The sequence below is a fragment of the Uloborus diversus genome, chromosome 2 (genome assembly GCF_026930045.1).
Source record: "Uloborus diversus isolate 005 chromosome 2, Udiv.v.3.1, whole genome shotgun sequence".
In the NCBI taxonomy this organism is placed as follows: domain Eukaryota; kingdom Metazoa; phylum Arthropoda; class Arachnida; order Araneae; family Uloboridae; genus Uloborus; species Uloborus diversus.
Genome location: NC_072732.1, coordinates 156364583 through 156383329, shown reverse-complemented (window position 1 = coordinate 156383329; position 18747 = coordinate 156364583). Strand labels below are relative to the sequence as shown.

Genomic DNA, 18747 nt, shown 5'->3' with positions numbered 1-18747 from the left:
TGGTAATGATATAGAATTCAATGTAGATATTCCTTAGTCCAATGATATTGAGTTTTCTCAGCTGTGTTACAGCATAAAAATTTCTTAAATGTTACAACATTTTACTATAAAATACCAATTGTAAATGCAATTGTTGTTTTCGGATTTAAACTTGTGCTATAACATTGCCTGTTCTTTGAAACTGCAACATAATGAATGAAATATTTTAAAAATACATGATTCATAGATTTGCATCTTGCAATTCTTTCTTCTCAATATATGAATAAACATTTCTAAGTGAGAATGGGCATGATTTTACTAGATTTGATTAAAGATTTTGTTTGATGATTTGTCCCCATTAAAAGGATGATGGTCACCACCTCATTCCATACACTTCAGCAGGACTTAGTTTTCCTTGAAGAACATGCTAGAGCCAAAGAGATATTCACTACCTATCATCACATATATCAGTAGTCCCCAATATTTTTGAAGCAAAGGATGCATAATAGAATACCAGTACCATGGCAGGTGCTATTAGTTTTTTCAGGATGTTATTAAAGAGGTGAACATTGCAAAAAAAGAAAAAAGGTAATTAAAAAAAAAGATTAAAAAAAACTTGTTACATATAAAATAAGAAAGTACTAAATAATAACAGCAAACTGTATTAAGTCTGAAAGATAAAATGTTAGAATAAAGTTCAAAGTCAGTATGATTTTGGGAACTACATTTTATTGGCCTTTGTTTCATAATAAGTTGATTAGGGTAATTTTACAGGTTGTAAGCAATCGTCAAGGTGCTCACCTGTACTAGGTATAGTGCAATCTGCTGAAATAAAGTTTTAAGCTATTTGAAGAAATGTGTTTTGGATTCCATACAGGGAGCTGTATGAATTTGACGTTTTCCTTTGAGCTTAATTTTCAGCGGAAACCAAATGAGCAAGCTTGTACAATCTAATATTAATAAAAATTGATTGTATGTGACTATCTATTCTATATCATAGCTACTCCTGGTGAATGACAGAAAACTGAGAATCGAATTAGCTATAGATAGATTCAAAATTTTCCTGGCTACATGTTTAGCCAGATATTATAATTGTAGGACTTTAATTAGTGGAGATATCAATTTAAAATCTATTTGTCTTGCTCAGTAATTCCTCTGTAGCTGCTGACACAAAGCCAAAGCGGATTCACGTACAGGAAAACACTCATGGAGAGTGAATGTTTATTGGGCAGCTTAAAAGTGAAACTTGTATTTTGATGCCACTATTTGTTTTTCTTTACTTTTAGAGAAATGTAATTTGGGTCCCAAAAACGTCAATTTAAATTCTTTCACTAGCTGAAGCTGTCTCTGGGGACATATACAGGGCAAATCCCCAAAAGTACCCCTGTGGTACTTTCCAGAAATTGGGTGCCACAAAACCTGCAGTGAGCGGCTGAGCAAGCTGCTGCAGGTGGCCACGTCCATTCTTCACAGCAGGGTGTGGCAAGAAGGTGACTAAGCCCCCAAAGTATACCACCGGAGATGGTGTACTTGGAGGGGGTGATGCACACCCGAGTTGGTGTCACCCCCCCTTCCCCCCCGGCCCCTTCCCCGCCGAAGGCGGTTTGCACGAGCCAGGCACCAAATGCAGCTAATCTAGCTGCCCTGGCAGCTAGTAAAGTATGCAGCTTAAGTACAAAAGATGAAAAAATGCAAAAAATTTCAAGCGGAGAAAATTGCAGATACCGTGCTTCACCTTCTCATGTAAATCGAGGTAGGTACTTTGATTTTATGTGACACTTACTGTCAAAAATTATGATTTTCACAAGTATATGAAATCAGAAAACTTTATTTTCTAATATATTTCTCTCAATTATTTTTTCGAAATTCTCATTTCGTATCATGGATTTTAGGACAATGTCACCCTAGATATACAAAATTTCTGTACCTGCAGTTCTTCTGATCTTCTAGAAACAAGCTCTTTTGTTTGCGTTGTTCGCAATTTCTAATTTTAGATGGTTAATCATTTTTTTTAAAAATGCATGACGTTTTATTAAATATTACTTTTTCTTTAGGTCTTGATCGCTTACATAAAACGCTTGGCGGGCACTGTAGTGCACACAGGCATAGGATTTGGGACCCCTGATATCTATTATTTCTCAAAGGTGTTATCTTGTGAGAATGCCATAACTTTTACTGTTTTCGACGAAAAATAAAGAGACAAGTCACATCTTGGTTGCATTGTCAAAAAAAAAAAAAAAGTAAAATCCCTCCAATGTGGACACTAACGGGACCAATTTTTTTGTTTGCAATAGAGAGGTGTCTGTAGGACAGGGGTTTAATAATGTATAATTTGCATTAGAATTGGGGAATTGAAAATTGTCTGCATAAGAGGGGTGTCTATTAGAAGGGGTTTTACTGTATATCATTCTTGTGTTACAAATTGCTTTAATGCATAGCATCCCAAATGTGGACCTTTTTGCTCAGGTGGTTAGAGCATTATGCTTATAATGCTTAGGTTGCGATTTCAAATGGGCCAGGCTGATTTTCTCATTGACTGAGAAATGTTGACTTAATTTTTTCAGCAGAAATCTGATCCAAATTTCCATGAATACTTAGTCTTAACTCATTGGAGGCAAGGTTCTAAATAACAGTTGTGCTATGTTGTTGCATTGAAGCCAGAAAAAAACTTTTACTTCAACATGGTTAATTGCAGTATCGTATTGTTTTTCAAAGGTATTTTTTGTAGATACATCATAACTTTGCTAAATACTTCATTCAACTTCAAAAGTAGGAGATCATTTAAAAGGTACCCCCCCCCCCCATCAGCAAAAAAGTAACAAACAAATCATTTTTTTATTCAAAAAATGAATTAAGAAACTGGGTTTTTGAATACCTTCTGAGGAGCAGGAGTGCTTCGCACAAATCAGGTAGCATATATTATCTCCTCAAAAAATTCTGTTGTAAAAAAATTTCTGAGAAAAAATACCTTAAACTCTTCCTCGTAAAGAAATATACAATCATCCGAAAACCCAAAATTCTCCGCCTGAAAAAGTAATTATATCCTGTTTGCGGCTAAGTATCTGGCTCTTCTCCCTGTTTTTCTCTTTTATCACACCTATTTCTACTAAAACCTCCCCCACCGCCAACTCCTCACCAATGTGGATAGATCCTTGAGATTTTTTTCAAGACCGTTTGGTAGAAAGCTTTGCAAAGAGAAGTGGTCGTTTGGCAATAAAAAAATAATTTTATTTAAAATATCTTGAAAAATCCAGAAAAATATACACATAAACAAAATATGACGTCAGCAAAGCTTAATTATTTGTATTTATTGAATTTTGTAAGTTTTGTTTTTTGTAAGACATGTATATGACACAACAGCCATGTGAATGACATAACAGATATTTTAGTGTCATAGTAAACAATTTAACAAAGTTTTTGAACATGAAGTAATGAGAAGTAAAAGGATGAAGTGATGAAATAAAAGTTTTCAGTAAAATGCATGTATAGTGCATTCAACTTTAACAAAACGCTTGTAAACAAGTTTTACAGAAGAAAAAGCAATTCAGTAAAATGCAAAAAGATTAATAATCTGCAAAACAAGTAATAAATGAAGGAATGAAATGAAGAAAAGAGATACAATAAGTTGCAAAAAAAGTGATTGTCAAAAAAAAAAAAAAAAAAAAATGGAGTGAGAAGATTTATGTTCAGAAATATATATATATATATACATATATATAAAATAAAGACACAAAATGCAATATATAATGTGACTTGCTTTCTACCATTGACAACATGACATTACCAAACCTTAACTCCATTCACCACATAAAGCAATAGATCAAGTCTACAAATAACAATAACAAGAGAATGAGAAATCTCAAGTCACAATGAAGCAAAATCAATAACCAATCATAATAACTCAATAAGTATAAGGATAAGGGAATAAGTCATCAAAGATGTGAAAACAAAAATGAAAGGCTTAGATGAAGCAAAACCCTCTAGAGGAAAATGCTAAGCACAGTATTAATATTCCCGTGCTAAGTACTATATTTAGTACTAGAGCTAAAGTTTCAATTAACATACTAAATTTTGGCTTTTTTAAATGAGTGCACAGAAAGTAAATTGTTTTTAAAATGTAAACTATTCAGAACATGTTTTAATCATCTTGGACCTGACTGTACGAACATATTTGGTTATAGTATACAGAAACTTATTTTAATCTGTTATTTAAAAAAGAAAAAGTAAAAAAAGCATTAAATTGAAATCCATCTACATCTTAGTTTTACACATATAAAAAAACAATCATGGTTTGTATGCTTTTAAAAAGCCTTTGAAACTGTTTGGAAAAGAAAGTTTCATTTTCAAGTGCTTGAAAAACATGAACATGTACCTTTAGTCCTTGCATTATGAGATTTAGGGACAAGGGGTCATTGTTTTAAGCTATTTAAATCTCAGGCTAACATGGATATTAGGAAAAATTATTATTTTAGCAGGGTAGTGGAACCTTGGAACAGCTTACCGGAAGAGGTGGTAATGAGCAAAGGAATAGACAGTTTTAAGAGGGCCATTGATCTTTACTGGGGATTGTAAATTGACTAGGACCAGTCTAACTGGGCCCAGAGCCTGTTGCTGGTCGTCACTTTTGTATTTGTATTTGTATTTATTTTTAAAAAGAGACATTGAAAAAAACTGTCGAAACATTTTTACCATCATTTTGCAGAGGTGCAAAAGTGCCTCGAAGAAAAGTCTTATTCATGGGTGGATGCACAGTGCTATCAAAGGATTTATGGCACTTCAGTATAAAATTAGAAAGTATCTACCTTTTAGTGCAGAAATTAAATGATAAAGAACATGTTAGTGGCACAAAAATTTGAAATGTAACGCTTACAAGCTTCATTATTATAACTTTTCACCATGGACAAAGGGCTGGTCCTAGAATATTTGTATGTAGTATGTTATAGAATTTGTGTATCACAACAGTATTATCGCAATGACTTTTATGTACTTTTGTGATTTTGATACTTTTCTTAGGTTATAGACAATATCATTACTTGTTCCAGGACCTTCAACATCTATATGATTTCTATCTTAAAATAGGACGCATTAAAGAAGCAGCAAAGACTGCTGTTCTTATTGCTAATGCTGAACAGGACACAGGTAAGTAGAAAAAAATATATTATTTGAAAAATAGCTTGAAAAAACATGTTGTTTGAAAAAAATGCCATGTGTGGAAAAATACTTTTCTAACTTCCTAAAGTGCAGGGTGTCCGAAAAGTCCTTGACACATTTTAAAAATTCATAGAAATGCAATAAATTGTCGTGTGAATATGAAGTTTGGGCCATAATGTATCACAAGTCCAAGAATGTTTATGACATCGTAAGAAAAGAAAAGGAAGGAAAATATAAAAAAGGAATTTTACTGTAGTGACTGTATTTTCACAGTAAAAGAAACAAAGGTAATGTAAGGTGTTTAATCATTTTATTAAACAGAAAGCAATACCTTTCATTGCCCAAGTTCAATGTGTGCACTGTGTGTTGCTCGAACCGCATCTAAATGGTGCTCAAGTTCATCCCCATGTCACATTGAACTCTAGTAATGAAAGATGCTGCTTTCTGTATAGTAAAATGATTGATCACCTTTCATTACTTTTTTTTACTGTGACAATTTCGCCGACACAGTAAAATACTTAAATCACCCCCCTCCCTTTTTTTTTTCTTTTTACGATCTCCAAAAAAATTCTCAAACCTGTGAAGAATTATGGCACAAACTGCATATTTATATGATAATTTGTTGATTTTCTATGACTTTTTAAATGCGTCAAAGACTTTTCGGACACCCTGAATTTTAAACCTTACTTTCTTCTATACAACTAATTGAATTTCAACATTATTCATGTTTTCCTTTCAAAATTTTATATCATTTAGTAATTCCATCTTTCCCCCTTTCATACAGTGGTAGGATAAGGATAGCAGAAAATTGCAAAGAAAAAAAAAGTATTCCTGAAATAATTCAATGACATTTATACACAAGATGCCATTTTATGTTAGGAATCATTGTGGAATGCGGAACATTAGAAGATACAAAATATAAATGTTTTGCCGTGATTAATAAAAAAAATCATTGTTAAAACTGAACATAGTTATGAGGACAATTTGCATCCTCCCCCCCCCCCCAAAAAAAAAGACCTTGTAATCAATAGAATCCCCCTTTTTTTCATTCTCTTTTATCAGTGTTGACATCATGGAAATTGAAAAGTGTTCTTGGAAATTTTTATTCTGGCTTTTTCAATGGAGATAACTAGTTTTGTTTGTTTCAGTATTGAATACCATTTTCTCATACTTTGGGTGTTAGAAAGTCTCACAAAGTTTCTATTAAACTTAAATCGAGTCTTTTGTCCAGCCAGTAAAGTAATTTCACGAAATTAGAATCAAGACATGCTTTAGATGTTTGAGAAGCATAAAATTAGACATTATCTAGCTGGAACAAGTTGGCTCCACACCTAATGCACTGTGTTTTCGGTACAAAAAATGTTGCTTAGTACATCAACATTACTCTCAGAATTCATTCTGCACTTCACAAAAAATATTGAAGTAATTTCTGTCGGTTGCAAAACTTCCTCAGACCATAACTAAGCCACCTTCAAATGTACACTTTGAAAAAAAAAAAAACTCCTTCACAGAGATTGTACCACAAGCAGTAAAAACTATCTAGTCCATCCCAATTAAACTTTTTCTCCTCGGAAAAGATTAGATTATCCCATATTTTATTTATAATAATGCATTTTTAGGACACTCAACCCTTGTTCTCTTATGAACTTTTTAAAAAATCTGTCATGACATTAGTTTTACACAAACTTTCTCTTCTTTTTTAAAAGATGTTTAGCAGTTTGAGCACTGTATTGTATCTTGAATCCCTATCTAATATCTCTTGGTGTTTGTTTTTGCAGCTAACTCATCTTATTATCATCAATTTCACACATATAGAAATGGAAGATTTCCTACCTTTTTCTATTTGTCCACCTTATTTGCTAGAATTTACGAGAAATCTCTAAATGACTAATCTCTGTCTATTCAAATTTGTTGCAATTTGACAGTAAGTCGTGAAATTTTTCAAGGAATCACTTTTTTTTCTCAAATTCTTCAAGTTGAATACTTACTGGGATGACTGTAAAAATATAATGTGACTTTCCTAATCGCTTACTAAGCATTTATATCAACGCAATTTGCAGAACAAAAAATATGCAAATTTTGCTTTGTAGAACACACAAATCTAATTGTCCTTATAAGTTTGTCCATATCACATGGATGTCTAAACTCAAACTTCCTCCTACAAGTAAGAAATTCCTTTGTATTTCCATTAAAAGTTCTTTCAAAAAGTTTTATTTACTATTAGTTACTAATCATAAAATTTGCAAATCTTTCTGCCGAATGCAGTGAAGATTTGGTGGTTTTTCCCTATTATTCCTATAATTTTGAGCACCACTGTTCAGTCCACTTTATGCTCAATAATGGATAAATTTAACTTGTTTTATTGACCTGAATCACTACAGTGACTTCATTCAATTTCATATCTGATATGTCAACAAGTTCCACATAATTTTATTCTTGATTTGAACAACTTTATATCATTCTTGTCAAGATTTATAACTTTATCCCTTATAATCTGTAAATGCAAAAATAAGTTTCTAGTACATGAAATACACTGCCAGCTCAGTCATTCCAGCCGAGGAGTGCAGTTTTGTGCTTAATAGCACTCATCAGCCCAGCATAGGAAGTGACTGAGCTGGAGGTGGAAAACCTCTTTAGGAAGTCAAGAGCTGGTGGTGTTTTTCATGTATTTCAGCCTTAGCCCTGGTTATAGGGCAGTAATTTGCTGAAAAAAGTTTCATGTAGCATATTGAATTGATTTCATACTTCTAGGAATCATCGCTGTTCTTCAAAATTTTTATTCAGAGAACAGGATTTGCTTCATTATTATTTACCTTTGCTCTTAATGTGTTTCATAGCTAAAAACTATCTGTTATTAATTTTTTATGAAATTAAGTTCACAGTAAAACCTCTAAAGTTGCTCACCCTTGTAAGTTGACCACCTGTCTAAGTTGATCGCTATTTTCAGGCACTGAATTAGATCTATATCATATAACTCAACCTCTATAAGTTGTCCACTAAAGTACTGCACCGCAAGTGGTCAACTTACACAGGTTTCACTGTATGAGATTTATTAAATCCCTTTACTTTACTGATTGTTTTTATGTTCAGGATATAAATGCTCTGACTCTGTGAATAAAATATTTGATACAGTGAAACTTTAATAAGAGGAAGTTGCCAGAAAAGTGAAAAAAATTCAAGCTATCAAAAATTTGGCTTATCAAAAACAAAAACAAAACTAGAATGAAAAAATTTACTACCACCAAAATTACTTAAATGTTTAATACCTGTATTAAGAGCCAAAAAATAATAGAATAATGTATCAAAGATATTATATATAGATATATACTTGGCATTGTTAGTCTGAAATACAGTATAATTATATAAATTCAAGAGTTTTTATAGGTGGGAACCCTTTTTTTTTTTTTTTTTTTTGCTGTAATATAATAATTTTTGCTTACTAAAATAAACAGATTTTTTCAACAAAAAAAAAAATCAAACATTTCTTTTGAGCACAAATGTTTTCTTTCTTTAAAGAGTCCTCAGATAGTTTTAATGAATCGAAAAAATTAGTCAGAAACATTCAAACTGGATTCTATAAAAGCACTCAATACGCTCCCTGCTCCTGTATCTTGAAAAGAAGGTAATTTTATAAAGGCTCAAGTTCTTCTACTCTTCATTGAGGTTTTCACTGTTTTTCCTTATGCTTGATAAAATATCTTCATCAGTAGGATACTCTGACTAAAATTCTATCATAAACTTACAAAATTCTAAAAAATTGTTTTTTTTTTTTTTTTTTTTTTTTTTTTAAAGCTTCACTCATTTTGTAAATTTAATGTTAGTGATTTATTAGATCCACTTTGTCTTGATGCCTTTTGATGTAATGCTACCATTTTTTGAACTTATAGTGTTACGATACCAAGGAAAATTTTAAGATGGTCATGAAAACAAATTCAGCTTATCAAATTTTAAAAAAAACATTCAACTTATCAAAAATAAATAATATACATTCTCCATTCAGATCAAAATAAATAACATACATTCTCCATTCATTTAGGCAAGAGTAAATATTCACCTCTGCATATCGAAGTTCAACTTACCAAAGTTTCACAGTATGCTTAGTTTATTCCTACAAATTACAGTCTGTGTTAGGCATATTTTTGATTTCAGTACCCATCAATACTACTGTAAGCTCTTGTTTATTTAAACTGAATGAGTTACAGAAAATCCTGCATTATATAGGTTAGCTGAAAGAGTGCATTCTTTTCAAATTCAACCCCTGATATTACTCCTTGAAATAAAACTAAATTCTTCTACTTGGAGTTTGCAAAAGTTTTTTATCAATTGGTGCACGGCAGTTTTATCAGGACCCAATGGTTTGTTGCTATGCTTTTGGTGTTTTAAGTAATCCAGAAGAGTTTTGATACCTATTAGCACAAACCTTTAAATTATGTATCACTCTAGTCTAGGATCTTTATCTTTAGTAGCTGGCTTCACCAGATAATCTATTGTGCCATCTCATCACCAGTCAGTGTTTCTCGTCCAAAAAAAAAAAAAAAAAAGTCTCCTCTAGAGGCATCCAGAAAAAACCTCTCTAGCCTTTCAGAAGAATGTTAACAGTTAATATAATGCTCCATTTGCCTTCATGTGAAAGTAATAGCTGTAAAATTACCAAAACCTAAGGGGAAAAAAAATAGTTGGTACTATCTCCAGAAAGCAGTGCGTCTTAAGGAAAACTGGGATCATATTTGAATTCAGGATGTCATTTTACAAAAGAATCAGCAGAAAATGTGTCAGAAGCAGTTTCCATACCGTGTAGTGATATTAACAGCCAACTATATTACCAATATATTTGCTTGTAATGAGTAATTTATCAGCACAATAATTTTAGTCCTGCCTTTTTCTGTTCATTTATATCTACAGGAACGTATAGGAAAGCACGTCTGCTGTTGCTCAATATGTATATGAAACTGAAGGAGACTGGCATCAAAATTCCACATGATATGTCTCGAAACTTAATGTTATTACACACGTATAACATTGCAAAGGTAATGTTTTTTTTTTAATGATAAAATAACATTTTTTCAAAACCATTGGAATATATTTTTCTATTTGTAAATTCTTTCTTTAGATTCACATGCAAAGAGGTGATCATGTAAAAAGTGCTCAGATGTTTATCAGAGTATCTAACAATATTGGAAAATTTCCTCGAAGTAAAGAAATTTTTTTTACAACTTAAATGTAGTTTTTTAAGTATTGTGCTTTATTATTAAATATAATATTAAGGTTCAGTTAACTTTCTTTAATACAACTGATTTTTTAAATGGATATGCTCTTAGTATGATCACATGGGCTTTTCCCTGAGATGTATGAAGTTAGTTCCATTTGCACATGCATATTACTTTGTTATTTTGATTGCTGTAAAATACTGTATTCCCTAGTGCCTCAAAAGATAATGTTTGTGTGCAAATCCTATGCATTAGCAGATTTTTACAGTAAATAGCTTAGAGATATTAGATAGTTCTGAAAACAATTGGTAAAAAGCATACTTAAGACTTTTTTCTCTTCTTGGCTTAAATACCTTTTTTCTATGAATCATTTTAAATTAAATAATACTATAGGTTTTTTTAAGAAATTTGGCATCTAACATCCTTTCTCCTTTACAAAAGTTACAGGACTTCCTTTTATCGTAATGTTTTCTTTTTAATTGGATTGTTTTAGTTCATAAAAAATTTTTATGCTTCAGCTTAATTACCTGTTGGATTAGCATTTCCTAGTAATGGAAATTTGTGTTTTGTTAAAAGGAAACTCATTGTATAAATTCATATATTTTTACGTTAACTACACAGGCAAAAAATATTTTTCTCATCCATTCAAAGTAACAAAAGCTCATGTTATAATTATTTTAATTTATATTTCAAGCATTTTTCCTCTTAGTATCATATTATCTGATATTTTACTATTGAGATATTGGATATTTTCAATATCTTTTTTTACTTTAAAAAAATACATTAAAAATCATTATTAGTATTATTTTTGACATTTTTTTTCAGGCTTTGTACAAATACTTACAACTGCAGTGTTGGAGTGTATCAAAGCAAATTTTTTACATTCTGCTAATAAAATAGCCCAAACTCTTATGAGATCAGAACACAAGTCTCAAATCCCTGTTAAATACAAGCAAAAAGTTGAATGGGCAGTCAGGTAATTTATTTGGCATTAAACATGTGTAATTTATATGATATATTATTATGTTTATGTGATTCTGATGGATTAACTTTCATTAAGTAGAAAGGGAAGAAAGGAAGATCCACCAGAAGCAACTCTGCCCTGTCCATACTGCTCTGCAAATGTGCCTCAAACTATTTTGCACTGTGAGCATTGCCAGAATGACTTACCTTACTGCATAATCACTGTAAGTTTGCTGTTTTTCATTTTTGTTAAATATGTATCTAGCTTGTGGTTCGTACAACTGGCAAATTTTTCCCTTAAAGTTCCTTTTTACTTCCTTTTACATAGTAAAGAAGTCGTATTGTATTCGCGAAAAAATTTCCACTCAAATGTATAGCCAATGTGGTATAGCCTGGAGCAAAGGAGGATCAGAGGGGACATGATTCAGTTGTTTAAATTTATCAAATTGAATGATGTTAATGGATTAAATTTTTGCACCAAAAGCGGGACAAGGGATCATTGTTTTAAGCTATTCAAATCTCAAGCTAATCTGGTAATAAGGAAAAACTACTACTTTAGTAGGGTTGTGGGCACTTGGAACAGCTTACCACCCCCCGAATGAATTCTGAGTGACTTTTTCTGCCTGACCACACTTGCATAAGTGAAACATACTGCAGCTTCCCTCTAGAATTTTCGTGGCTAATTACTTTGTCTGCATATCCCTCTCGCTCACTCCATTCATTTCCGGAGAATACAGATTTGTTTTCTGGCGTCATATACCATGTTTAGGGGAGAGTGTTGTACTTTGGGACACTGGTAATTTCTAAGAATCTATTTTTAGCAGCCATGTTTTTGTAATCTCTAATAGTAACCTTCACCATTCAATTGTACCATAGTAAAAATCAGCATCAAATGAGTAAAATTGACGATTTTGTGAGAGAAAGAAAATTTCCTGACTGTAAAGTAGATATTTTCTTCATTTTTATTTCGTTTTCTATCCTTGTATTTGTGAAACGAATTAACTGAAAATTATTTTGTTATAAAAGAAAGGAACTTTAAACATTTTGGTTAGGAGGAAATAATGGTAGTGTATCTAGATTGACCATCATTTTAGTTCTTTAAACATGTGGTGATTGTACCTTGTGACAGTCAAACATATTGTACCTTAGGACACGTTCCAAGGTACAACATATGCATGGTTCTTAAAAATTAAGATGTGTTTAGGAATATGGAACAAAGTTCTAATCTTACTTAGTCTTTTAACACATTTAATGCTACATAATAATTCATAATTCATGATTCAATTCATTACCATGAAAAAAAAAAAAAAATTTTGTGCAAAATTGGTTCAAATATATGGCTGTTTCCTGAATCATGAAGACTTTCCCACAGTACAACAGAATGTGTCCCAAGGTACAATAGGATGTTGTACCTTGGGACAACTTGGAACTTTTACTTTAAATGACTGGAAATATTTTATTTTCAAACTATGTGGGAAATATTTTATTTTCAAACTTTGTGAATTAAAAATATATATATTGCACAGAAACATGTTGTGGTGTTTTAATGTGACTTTTAGATTTTAAATCTGATTCAAATGACGTTAAAAATTAAAAGTGTCCCAAGATACAACACTCTCCCCTACTCAAAAAATGCCAAAATTTCCATTACAAAATCCTTTCTTCCCATCTGTTCGAATTGCTTTAATTTTCAAACACAACAGCCGTTCATTACGAGTGAAAAATCTTGCAAAAGCATTGAAGACATCTGACTTTCTCATTGAAGGATATACAGTACACGTCTAGAGTAGTCGTCTATCACAGTTTAAAAATATTTATTACCAGCATTAAATAAAGTAGGAAATTCTTCCTCTTCATCCATATGTAGGAGCTCAAGTGTTAAGAAGATCTTATGGCCCCAATAGGTTAAAAAGAATTATGTCTTGCTTCAGTAATATTTAGGGCTCGACCGATGGCATTTTTTGGCCGATGGCCGATGGCCGATTGTTTTCCTCCAAATGGCCGATTGCCGATGGCCGATGGCCGATGCCTTTGGCCGATGGCAAAAAAAAAAAAAACAGAAATAAATTGATAAGATTGTCAGGGATTTAAAGGATCATTGATTCATTTCACTTTACTTCCTTTCTACGAATAAGGAATTGTAATCACAAAAAAAAAAAAAAAAAATCAAATTTCGACCTAAATTTCTATTTTACGATCACCCAATTTATACTTCAAAAGTTTTTCGGCACATCTGTGCATACATATTTCCCTAAAAACATATAGATAACCGAAATATAAATTTTGAACGCCTCCTTCCCTCAGTTAATTATCGAATATTCTCTTGTGATGCGTTCATGCGCGTAAACTTGCGTCACTCAAAAACGTTATGAAATAGTAAGTTGAAAACTCATACGTACGTAGTATGATCTAAAAGTTCGAGGACAAGTTGTATAAAACCTTACCCTGAATAGTTCACATTACCGAAGCACATCTATCTACAAAATAGTCACCTTGAACGACTATGCACTTCTGCCAACGTTCGTATAGCTTTTAGAAGCACTCCTGGTGTTGGCAAAAGCCATTTTTTTGGTTCTTGGAGAGATTCGTAAAGAGCTTGACTGTATTTTAAATTGTTTAAAACTTACCTATAAATTCAAACCTATCCGAGAAAATTAGATTCCCGGTTTTGAAAGACGTAAATTATCCGGCGGACGTATGAAATCCGTAAGTGACTAAACACCCAACAAGTCAATCACGTGTTTCGCCCATCGGCGGACGTGACGTCATGTCAGAACTCGGAGTTGAGGATCTTTCTGCTGAAAGCAGTAAAGAAGATAATTTAAAATACCAACTGTTAAAATAGTAACTGTGAGTTGCTTTGAGAGGCAGTAGATGCAAATTTTGATGACGTCACGTCATTGCGTCGGGGAAACAGCGATAGTTTAAATAGAAAGTCAATCGATCAATCGATCTCTTATGATTTGCTTCCGTTCTGCAGACGGTTTGTTTTGATGTGAGCTTGTGAGCTCTGGTTGATTTGTCCACGCAGGGAACGTGGAAGTTTGTTCAAGAAATGGGAAATTAAAGTTCGTTTTGCCTGCCTGAGGTGCAGGATAAGTTCTGAAACAGTACCCTATGTTTGGAAGGCGGTTTTATAGAATTAAAATTTAAAAAGAAAGAGTTGATGTATTGAAATAGGCTTAACAGGACCGGAGGACCGAAGCTGCTCATCCTAGGTTCCGAGCTGGTCGGACCGTACGGGTTCAGTGTAGGGTGAGGCATTTCTTCGAATGGTGAGGTGACCTCTAAGAGACTCTACTACTGAATGTTCTCCTGTTTGGCAAAGAAACCAGGTAAATAATTTCCTGTACTGCATATGGTGAGGAGTCCTCTACTGTGGTATGGGTGTGCCTGGAATGCAGTGACCATTGACAGAGGATGGTCTGTCGTCTACGAGTGGACGTGTGGTTTTTTTCAACTCAAAAGTTCATCCTTTTGATGGATGTGGCCTTCATGTTTTGTGTGCCAAGTGCTTGTGAGTGGACTTACAAGGGTATGAAATTTTTCCAATAGTTTTTCTTGGAAATGTGGCAATCTGTTTAGGGTTGTTGATTGAGGACGTTTTAGAACTGAAATTTAGAGAAAACGAATAATGTGATATTTCTTGTTGATATATGTTGGGGGGAAATATATTTAATTTGTTTATGGGGATTTGATTTTATAAATGTTGAATGTTTGTTTTTCCTGTTTACACATATACATATGTTTTAAATAAAATGTTGTTCAAATTGAAATTCAGTTTCCATTGCTTCATTTCTCCCAAACTTACCATTCCACATCCGTTGGTCCTTTTCCCGAGGGCCAACACCTGGAAGACATTTTTCGCAACCTCATGTAAGGCCTCTTGCGCTGCTGCTTTAACTTTATCGTGGGGAAGAAGGCGACTTTCATGTCGAGGATGCACGGTTCGATTGGTCAATACTCTGATATGACAAACAAATAACATAACGTTTCGTCGGACTTTGCTCCGTGTGACTTTTACCTGTTCCCAGCAAAAAGACATTTGCATGGACGCCGCTTTCTTCCGTCAGGAGAAGATAAAGCTGCATCATAGAAGGTAGCGAAAAATGGCTTCCAGGAGTGTTTCCAAAAGTTATATGAACACTGGCAGAAGTACATAGTCCCTCAAGGTGACCTTTTGAAGGTGGATGTGCTTCGGTAATGTGAATTATTCTGGGTAAGTTTTTATACAGCTTGTCCCCGAACTTTTGGATTGTACTACGTACAATCTGTACAGGGTGTAGTTATGCTTCTCCTTTTTTGACTGCTGTATGATGAAAGAGAAAGAACAACACCAATATATATATATATATATATATATATATATATATATATATATATATATAAAATAAATAAGGAAATAAAGAAAGAAAAAAAAAGGGAAGAAAAACAAAGAGACTGTTTAATAACGAATTGATTTGTTTTTTTTTTATTGAACATATAACTAAGATTTCAGTAATATTGTAATAATGTATGGATTTAGGTATATTAAACATAGTTAAAAAACATTAAATTATGTTGTTTAATCATTCAAAAAAAAAAAGAATAAAACTATGAAACCGTCAACAAATTACGCAATTAAAGTGGAAAGATGGACATTTTTTAGTCATCAAATTAAACAAAAAAGTAACAGATAAATTACAATATTAAATCAAAATAGGAATACTTTTATACTTATTTAAATTTTATGAATAGAAAAGTTGGCATTTTTCATAAAAGCTATAACAGTGACATAAATTTTGCTGAAAAAAGAAATAGCCATGCAAAGAGCGAGGTTCTTAAAACGCAGCTACAATAAACAAACTCAATATTTACACCTAGTCAATAATTGGATACATATACTATTTGATCTGATGTTTGCACATATAAAATTGAACAATTTGATTGTTTAATCTTTTATGAAGCTTTACAAACAAATTCAAATTAAAATTTTCAATTTAACAATAATCTTATGAAATTTAAAAAATTGCATAATAGAAAATCCTTGAAACTTTTCTATAAGAAACAAAAATAACTTATGATGCAAAAAAGATGGCGCATTACGAAATATAGGTGAAACAAGTATGAGAAATATCAAAATGACATTTCTTGACCAAAATAAATAATCGCTAAATATTTAAGAAATGCTTGAAACGACGAGGTAGGGTTAGGGGGATCACCCTCTGATTTTGGAGTAAATCACACTTCGGCCAAAACCTCGGCCTCATTTTTTTAGTACAGAACCGCTACCACCAACGCCTGAAAAGAGTTTCTGAATCTACTTCAGCACTTCTGAATAAAAAAATCAAAAGTCCCTTTGATTTCCGAATTATATCACCATTCAAAACGTCTTTAATCAATTTCTTACATTAATGCCCTAAATTCTTTCTAAACCATAGATAAAGTTTGAAAAAAAAATCTCAAATTTTATGAATGGTGTTAGTTTTAAACAACTCAGAAGTACAACTAGAGTTTAATTTCAGAAATTGAGGGAGTGGGAGGAGGGGCACGCAAGTGTTCTCGAAAATTCAAAAAATAGTCGAAAAAATAGAATTTAAAATAATCATAAACATTGAGGAAAAAAACCCTTTCAAAACTTGCACCCGAGTTTGTTTTGACGTGCAGTGGCGGATTTAAAATATAACAAATGTTGCAATTGCGCGAGAGGTCCCATAACCATAGGGGCACCGTAGGAGTTACAAAAATGTCTATGATAAATATTTTACAACTTCTGTGATAGAGAAATAGGGCCCCAAAATGTATTTCGACGGGCAACAAACTTGTAACTCCGCCGAAGAGAAACAGAAAAGACTGCATTACTGTGATTCATATTACAAATATCAAAAAATTAAAAATTACCTTCAGTTCAACGGGAATCTAATAAAGTGACAAAAAAAAAACGGTTTCGCCATCTCATATTTGTTTCCATGGTCTCCAATTCGGCAATATATCACCAAATGATCGTCTGAGACGCTATATTGGTTTTTCATTGAAATAAGTAATTAATAGCCACAAAAAATGAGCAAACAGGCTTTTCAGAACACCCGATCGAAAACAAAAAGGGGAAGTGCACAACTGGAACGTACGCAGACCCCACATACGAAATTTTAACCTTCTACAGATTATCCTTTTTGAGTTATGACTTATGAGAGATACATATGTACATCCTGCTGCAATAAACAACGCAATAATAAACTTGTTTGGTACCTGATTAATTTTATATAAAAACAATAACTCCCTTTACATTGTATTAAAAAAGTAAAACAGCAAAGGTCCTATTTTTTTTCAAAAACATCGGCCAATTCCATCGGCTTTTCGATGTTTTTTAAGGCCGATGGGCCGATCTTTCCCGCAAGTTAGCATCGGCCGCCGATGCCGATGGCTAAATTGTTGAACCATCGGCGCCGATGCATCGGCCAGGCCGATGCATCGGTCGAGTCCTAGTAATATTAATATTTTTTATTCAAAAAAGAATATAAATATATATGTTATTAAATACCATTTGATTTAAAGAAATGTACACTCTTTTTTTTTTTTTACAAACTGATAGTTGAAGTAACGTTATTTTTTACTTATTTTTCTAATAAATATATAAATATGTTGCAACATTTTTCATGTGTTGATATTCTCCTTTTGCATAGTGCTTTAAAATAACCTTATAATTTTTTAAAAATAATAAGTCTTGGATTAAATCACTACTAACAATTATATTTAAATTGAAAGTACTCCAAAATTAACCTGCTCACCACAGACATTCTCTTAATGTTTTTAAATTTTCATGTCTAGTTAACAAAATGTAATGTTATTAACAATAATATGAAAATTGGCTCAAAGAAATTGGATGAAATTTGCTAATTATTTTGGGAAGATTAGGAAAGTGAAGAAAAATAAATCATCCATCAGAAATAAAGAATTAACTATTTCTAAAGTTGAAATTGTAGAATAAAAACAAATTATGGCAAAATTGGTAACATTAAAATAATTTTTAGGTTCATCATTAATCGGCTCTGGTGATTAATCAGTAATCAGCCAATTTGCTTATCACCACATCCCTAACATCCCTAATTGGCTTCTTTAACAGTACACGAATAAGATGTTTGGTAAAAAGACTTTTAGCATATGCAAGCTTACAGAGAACAAAAAATGAAAGAAAAGCTTCCGCAAAAAAAAAAAAGAACAGTGAGTCTCTTCTACCATGGAAATAGGATGTATCCTTGTTTTTCTAGGAAGTTTTAAAAGTGGAACCCAAACTTAACTGCTCACTTAGTATTAACTTAGCTGTATTTTTTATTTTTCTAGAACAAGACGCATTTTTCTGATTTAATTTCCAAAGCAACCTTTTTGAAGATGACTAGAAAACTATTACCCACTAATATCTGCATCCAAACCACTGAAAACCCATTTCCATGGCAACCACCATCTCTGC

General features: G+C 32.4%; 1 protein-coding gene across 1 annotated transcript in view; it reads left to right on the top strand.

Annotated features, from left to right (window-relative positions):
- The window catches only part of LOC129216610 (WD repeat-containing protein 19-like), a 50801-nt gene that overhangs the window by 30111 nt on the left and 1943 nt on the right, over nt 1-18747 (top strand). Inside the window, exons 11-15 of the mRNA XM_054850827.1 lie at nt 5022-5118; nt 10033-10157; nt 10241-10322; nt 11163-11313; nt 11401-11524. Of these exons, the coding sequence (XP_054706802.1) occupies nt 5022-5118; nt 10033-10157; nt 10241-10322; nt 11163-11313; nt 11401-11524 (579 nt within the window). The remainder of the gene's footprint in view (nt 1-5021; nt 5119-10032; nt 10158-10240; nt 10323-11162; nt 11314-11400; nt 11525-18747) is intronic.